This window comes from Schistocerca piceifrons, chromosome 3 (genome assembly GCF_021461385.2).
Source record: "Schistocerca piceifrons isolate TAMUIC-IGC-003096 chromosome 3, iqSchPice1.1, whole genome shotgun sequence".
Classification (NCBI taxonomy): domain Eukaryota; kingdom Metazoa; phylum Arthropoda; class Insecta; order Orthoptera; family Acrididae; genus Schistocerca; species Schistocerca piceifrons.
Window position 1 is genome coordinate 793842428 of NC_060140.1, and position 8077 is coordinate 793850504.

Here is an 8077-nt window from a genome sequence, read left to right on the forward strand (position 1 = left end):
AATATATTGCAAGGAGAATTCCCACTGCACACTTCGTTAAAGCTGGTGGTGGTAAAAAGGACCCAGATGGCACAGGCTGTGAAGCAGTCATTGAAGTGCAGCACATTGTGTTGGGTAGCATGTTCAGCAACTTGATGGTATTCATGCAGACAGCCAACTTGTCAGTTGTCATGCCCACTTAGAAAGCAACACTGTGATTGGAGTGTAGGGTTTGTAGTTCACATGACTGCTTTGACAGGTAGGTCTGCCTTTGATAAGGATATGGGATGTCTATAACCAGACTGGAGTATGTGTTGGTGGTGGTGGTGGTGGTGGTGGTGGTGGTGGTGGTGGTAGGATGTGCGGAACAGGTCTGTTTTAGGGATATAAGTCATGAGACTTGGGGTTAGGGCAGGGGTGGAGTAGAGATGGCCAAGAATATTGTGTAGGTTTGGTGGGCAATGAAGTACCACTGTGGGAGCAGTGGGGAAGGACATTGGACAGGATATCCGCATTTCAAGCCATGATGACATGAGAGGTGTTGAAATCCTGGTAGTGACTGATTCAGTTGCTTCTGTCCTATATGGTACATGATCTCTTGTCATGCCATGCCACTATCCTTCCCGAACTTGTATAGCACCCTGCCCCCAACCCCTAACCTCATGGCTCATATCCCTGCAGTAGACTTAAAGACCTATTCCATACATCTTCTCGCAACCATCTACTCCAGTTCAGTCGCAGGCATCTTGTATCCTATCATAGGCAGAACTGCCTGTGAAAACAGTCTTGTGATCTATAAACTAAGCTGAAAGCACTGTGCTGCCTTCTATGTGGGAATGATGACTAACAAGCTTTGCTCCTGCATGAATGGCCAAAGGCAAACTGTGACCATGTGCTGCCTTCTATGTGGGAATGATGACTAACAAGCTTTGCTTCTGCATGAATGGCCAAAGGCAAACTGTGACCAAGAGACAGTAGGACCACCAAGTTGCTGAACATGCTAGCCAACGCAATGTGCTTCACTTCAATGACTGTTCCACAGCCTGTGCCATCTGGGCCCTTCCTACTAATACCAGCTTTTCTGAATTTTGCTTCAGAAGGAGGCCTTTTGCCCAAAACCCAAAATGTGTAGAAATCTTTTCATGTCTGTGACTCAGTGCTTCCTGTATGTGATGTGTAGCAATCTGTCATTTTAATAATACTGTTGATACAATGATGTCTACAACATAAGTGCATTTTTCCCAATGGCCAGAATATGCATGTGGGTGATTTCCTATACTCGTGTGTCTATATGTAGTCAGCCATTATCTTATTGGGGTATAGCACTGTTTGTGCATTTAATGAAAAGTGTCATTTGATAAAGAAGTTAAGCTGTGTATAGATAAAACTGAATATGTATGGGTCTGGTTTCCTCCAATAGTCAGTATGAATGAACTGTGAACATGGAGGCTGCACTATTTATTTATTTATTTTTTAACACATCTCACATCTGTACTAATTCAGTACCACAACCTATACTGATTGTAAGCCACAATGTATGAAAGGTCTTACTGCTGTTCATAGTGACTTCATCCACATACTGAGCTGCTGTAGATGAAGTGACTTCATCCTATATTTATTATGTATCGTAAATCTGTTTTTGTTGGTCTGAGGTTATTTCAGTGTGTTGTATCCATTATGATGTATGAATTCTAGTGAGGTATTTTACCTCTACTGCCACATGCCACTTGAATCTAAGTGTCAATACTGTTCTGTCACAACATCACTATTTAAGAAACCTTTGTCCCAGTTGGAAATTCATCTTAAAGTGTTTCATTGTTGGTAATTGTATTGTAATATTACACTGTCAGTATGCAAAAATCAGTCCCCCACCCCCTCCACCCAAATTGCAGTTTTTCCTGTTCTTTTTATTAGTGGATATGTGAGCATTACAGTTATTCAAATGTAATATTATTTCTTTCTGCAAGTTGTAATACATTTTTGTTTTTATGTTTCATTTGTGCAGGTTGTGTGTACGTCTGTTTGACATTGAAGGTCAGCGTCTAGAATTACTCAAGGAATTATATAATGATAATTTACAAGAGGTAGAACCTGTGTGCCCACTGCCTGTGCTATCGTCAAAAATGATGGTATGTGTATCGCACGTGGAAGAGACAGCACCCTTCTTTTGGATACAAAATGTTCAAGACATTGCTGGGCTTACTCAATTACTGGAATCGTGGTTTGATTTCTATGAAACTAAAGGCAATGGAAAAGATTTAAAAGACATTAAACCAGGCAAGTTGTGTGCTGCAAAGTCAGGAAATGATGATAATTGGTACCGAGCCAGAATAAACTCGGTGGACAATGAAAATGTGTCCGTAAACTTTATAGACTATGGAAATTGCGAAATTGTGCCCATTTCAAACATTAAAGCATTAGATGATGGCTTTTATAGCCCACATGCAATGGCATTGAGAGTTCGCCTTCCTGTTAATGTACTTGATAATGAACGAACAGTTACTGAATTTCAGAACTACACAGCAGAGAGAGAATTTTTTGCCCAACTTTCCAGAAAAACTTCTGAAGAGGATCACTGGTTTATTGACCTAATATCAGAAGGGAAACGTGTGGTAGATGAGCTTTCAAATTTAGGCTTGATTACAGAAGTTGAAGATTCACCATTCACTGGAAGCTTTATGGTAAAATCTATAACCGAGGGTGTGAAGGCATCCGTTTATGTTACCCATGTAGAAAGTCCATCCAGTTTTTGGGTGCAACTTGGAAGTAATTTGGATGAAATTGAAAAACTGCGGAATATGTTGCAGAAGCATGCAAATACTGCTGATAGTATGAAGACGTTACCTGAAATAGGTATGCTTTGTGCAGCTCAATATTCAGAGGATGCATCTTGGTATAGGGCTGTTGTAAAGGATGTAGAACAGACTACAGTCACCGTAAGTTTCATAGATTATGGTAACACAGACAAAATAACTCTGTCTTCTAGTGGACTGAAGCCTCTAAAATCTGATCTTATTAGTCTACCAGCATTTGGCTGTAAATGTTCTTTGGATGTAACACCATTGCCTGGTGAAACTGAATGGTCTGAGGCTGCTATCAAAAAATTCAATGAAATAGTTGATGAAACAGGTGGTGTGATGGTTGCAGAGGTACTTAAAAGCGCAGAAGTGAATGTAGTGACTCTCTACACCGATGAAAGTAATGTGTCCTCAATTCTCATTGACCTGAAGCTAGCAATGTCTCCATCAATGAAATTGGAAAACCAGTCTGAGTCCCTACTTGAGACATCAGAAGTTGACAAAAGTGGAGATAATGGGTTACAGGGGAAGGCAAATGATTATGATTTAGTATTTGTTAGCCATTGTGATAGCCCTGTTGATTTCTGGATACAACGCAAAAGTGCTATAGGAAACTTGCAATATGTAACAGAGAAGATGGAAAATGCTGCAAATTTTAGTGTGTTTCCAGATGCAAGGGAAGGTGCACTGTGTGCTGCGCTATTTAAAGATGATGGTTTTTGGTATCGAGCTGAAATTCTTTCATGTAATGATGATGATATGTCTGTAAGGTTCATAGATTATGGGAACACATCTACCACGGACGAAGTACGTGTTTTGCCATCTGATTTATTACAAATGCCAGGCATTGCTGAGCACTGTTCATTAACGTTTCCTGATGAGGTGAATGAATGGTCTGAAAATGCATGTTCAAAATTCTTGAGTCTAGTCGGTGGAGGAGAAACAGAATTTCATATGAAGTTAGTGAAAGAAGGGCCTGTGAATGTCGTAAGTCTTGACTACAATGGAGAACCGGTAGAACTGATACTTAAACAGTTAAAAGTCAGTATGGTAATAGATGAACCACCAGACACAGCAGAAGTATCTGAGAAAAAAAGTTTTACTGTTAGTGGATCTGAAATTCCAGATGGTGAAACATGCCAAGCACCTCAAGAAATTGATTCCACAGTTTCATCGCAAAATAAAAGTGATAACTCTCAAATCAATGAGATGCCTAACGTGAATAAATCTTTCGAAGTTGAGAAAAGTGGAGACATTGAGTTACAAAAGAATGCAAATGATGATGATTTAGTATTTGTTAGCCACTGTGAAAGCCCTGCAGATTTCTGGATACAACGCAAAAGTGCTATAGGAAACTTGCAATACGTGACAGAGAATATGGAAAATGCTGCAAATTTTAGTGTGTTTCCAGATGCAAGGGAAGGTGCACTGTGTGCTGTGCTATTTAAAGATGATGGTTTTTGGTATCGAGCTGAAATTCTTTCACGTAATGATGATGATATGTGTGTAAGGTTCATAGATTATGGGAACACGTCTACCACAGACGAAGTACGTGTTTTGCCATCTGATTTATTACAAATGCCAGGCATTGCTGAGCACTGTTCATTAATGTTTCCTGATGAGGTGAATGAATGGTCTGAAAATGCATGTTCAAAATTCTTGAGTCTAGTCTGTGGAGGAGAAACAGAATTTCATATGAAGTTAGTGAAAGAAGGACCTGTGAATGTCGTAAGTCTTGACTACAATGGAGAACTGGTAGAACTGATACTTAAACAGTTATATTTGAAGGAAAGTGACTTGGGAAAAGTCAGTATGGCAATAGATGAACCATCAGACACAGCAGAAGTATCTGAGAAAAAAAGTTTTACTGTTAGTGGATCTGAAATTCCAGATGGTGAAATACACCAAGCGTCTCAAGAAATTGATCCCACAGTTTTATCACAAAATAGAAGTAATAACTCTCAAATCAATGAGATACCTAAAGTGAATGAATCTTTCGAAGTTGGGAAAAGTGGAGACATTGGGTTACAAGAGAATGCAAATGATGATGAATTAGTATTTGTTAGCCATTGTGAAAGCCCTGCCGATTTCTGGATACAACGCAAAAGCATTATAGGAAACTTGCAATATGTAACAGAGAAAATGGAAAATGCTGCAAATTTTAATGTGTTTCCAGATGCAAGGGAAGGTGCACTGTGTGCTGCGCTATTTAAAGATGATGGTTTTTGGTATCGAGCTGAAATTCTTTCATGTAATGATGATGATATGTCTGTAAGGTTCATAGATTATGGGAACACGTCTACCACAGATGAAGTACGTGTTTTGCCATCTGATTTATTACAAATGCCAGGCATTGCTGAGCACTGTTCATTAATTTTTCCTGATGAGGTTAATGAATGGTCTGAAAATGCATGTTCAGAATTCTTGAGTCTAGTCAAGGGAGGAGAAACTGAATTTCATATGAAATTAGTGAAAGAAGATCTTTTGAATGTCGTAAGTCTTGACTACAATGGAGAACCAGTAGAACTGATGCTTAAACAGTTATATTTGAAGGAAAGTGATTTTGAAAAACTCAGTACACTAAAGGATCAAACATCAGACACAGCAGAAGAATTAGTTTTGCAAGAGCATGTGAATGGAACATGTGATAAAACTGCACTACACAACACAGAACTTCAGCCGGTTACCTTAAGTGCAGATGGAGTCGAAATTGAAGAGAAACTTGCTGCATGTATGGTAAAAAATACATCTGAAAATAAAAATTTTGATATTGGAAGAGCTGAAATTCTGGATGATGAAACACACGTTGCACATAATGAAATCAGTACCTGTATTTCACCACAATTTAAATCTGGTGACTCTTGTCAAAATGAGGCATCTGAGATGATGACCTCTAGTGATTTTGTATCTCCAGATATTAAAGACATAGAGAATAGTTACAGGCACCCTACAAACATGCAACGAGAAGTTCAAAGCCTGGAACTATTACAAAATGAACAGAAAGATGATAATCAGATCAAGACAAAGCATAGTGAAACACTAATCCAGGACCTTAATGTTGAAGTTAAAGTCCAATCTTTATCAGATCAGACCAAGGAAGACATTGTTTCACAGAAAGTGGTTGAACATCCTCCAGCAGATGCTGGTAGCCCTGAGGCATTAATTAATGAAAACGAAACAGTTCCTGATCTGTTGCATTGATTTCAACATTTGAAAACATCACCACATTTAAACCTCTGCAAAAAATGTGAGTAATACAGTAATAGTAGGACACTGTTGTCGCCCCACAACCCCAACCATGAGAACATTGAAAGACTTTGACTGGGTTAAGGAGGGAAGTGATGATTACACAGAATGTTACAATTTTTGTCACAAGTGACAAAATGGAAAAATTCCAGTATTTTTTCTTCCTCCTGCCAATGTTAAGACAGCATCAATAACACATGAGAAAATTTTTGAAATTTATATTTCTGATAGACATTACTTGGCTGCTGTATACAGGATTGTTATTGTGTTGCTTACACTATTATTGTAAATATCATGTACAAACGATGTCTGGAACAAATGGGATGGAATATTGTCAATTTGTTTCTAAGTGTACTTGTTCTGTAAGTGCATTGTAGCAATTTATATCCAGTTGCTTTTTATAACTCAGTTTTAAATTTAAGGCAGTTCTTTTAAAACTCCATTTGTTGGAATGGAAATGAACTTATTATGGCAGCTGCTGGCCTGGTGTCAATAGAAACAGTTTTTGGCTGTGATACATAAAGCACTTACATTTGCTTGCTGCATGTCAGGCTATGCTTGATGGTGCTTTGAGTGCAAGTTGTTTGTTAGCTTTTCTTCCATCTGCACCATATCTTCAAGCCGTGTTACTGTATATAGTAAATATAAAGTTAATATTTGTATCTGTTAATTTAATATAATTCTCAGTTACATTGGAAAATGTGAGCATAATCCATTGTAATATACACATTGGTAAAAGAAGACTGAACCACATGTGGGTTAATGTCATTGTTAACACATCTAATCTATTTTGTTTGTTATTTTCTACCTTGTTGAACAAGATGTACATTTTTTACAGACAATACTTTCCTTTTTCATAATAAAACATACTGAGGAGATGCTGTAGTTTTTCTTTGGCATGTTTTTTCAAGCCTGTTTTACACTTATTATATTTACATATATCAAAATAATGAAAAGGATAGTTGCTAATATAGTGGAGATGCTGAGTCACAGAAAGGCAAAACAGGAGCTCTGTCTAAATGTTAGCTTTTGGCCAACAAGGCCTGTATCAAAAAATAGAACACACACACACATGACTACAGTCTCAGACAGCTGGCTCCAGCTGCCGGACACTGTGGTCATGTTTTTGTGAGTTGTGTTTGCATGTGTGTATGTTGTTTATTTTTGACAAAGGCCTTGTTGGCCGAAACCTAACTTTCCAACAGTCCCCCTTTCTGTGACTCAGCATCTCTGCTATATGGTAATAACTATCCTGTTCAGTATATTTTTACATTCCATCCTAGATTTTCCATTGTTTTATGTTTATACATGTTCAACTTTATGTCAGTCATTGAGGGTGATTTGAAAGTTATTCTTGAAGAATCTAGTTTGCCAAGGTTGTTAGCAATTCATTTTATTACAATCACCAGTTTTGAATGGCCCTTCTAACATTATTAGATGTACACAATTGTTACAGCGCTGAACGTCCATAATGATGATAGGTCAAATTGTAGGAAAAAGTGGCAGGGAACATTGGCAGGTCACAAATAAAATAACACATACAACATATCAAGCTGATGTCCCAGCATACTCTACTCAATTGACACCATAATGATGTCAAGCAGATAGTGTATGGTGGGACAATAGTGTAACAAAGGCAGCAGCAGCAGCTTTCAAGAAATCGTAGTTACCATAGAGAACCTGAAGTACATGCAGACTGTGGCTTGTTATAAATCTAGAATTTTTATCTTAATTTGTCCGTACAGTATTGCTTATAAGACAAAATATGCAGCATTGTAATGAAACTGTTGTTATATTATGAGAAGGAAAGTTGCTACTCACCATACTGAGTTGCAGATAGGCACAACAAAGACTTTTGCAATTAAAGCATGCGCACGGACACACGCACACGCCCTGCATGCAGGTGTCCTCCCCCCCCCCCCCCCCTCGCCCACACACACACACACACACACACACAAAACAAACGCATATCTTCTCTCTCTCTCTCTCTCTCTCTCTCTCTCTCTCTCTCTCTCTCTCTCTCTCTCTCTCTCACACACACACACACACACTCA

At 38.5% G+C, this 8077-nt stretch overlaps 1 protein-coding gene across 1 annotated transcript in view; it reads left to right on the top strand.

Moving 5' to 3' along the window:
- Positions 1–6899, top strand: part of LOC124787630 — a 212719-nt gene extending 205820 nt beyond the window's left edge. Inside the window, exon 11 of the mRNA XM_047254390.1 lies at positions 1985–6899. Coding sequence (XP_047110346.1) covers positions 1985–5978 — 3994 coding nt within the window. The 3' untranslated portion in view covers positions 5979–6899. The remainder of the gene's footprint in view (positions 1–1984) is intronic.
- The last annotated feature ends 1178 nt before the right edge of the window (positions 6900–8077 follow it).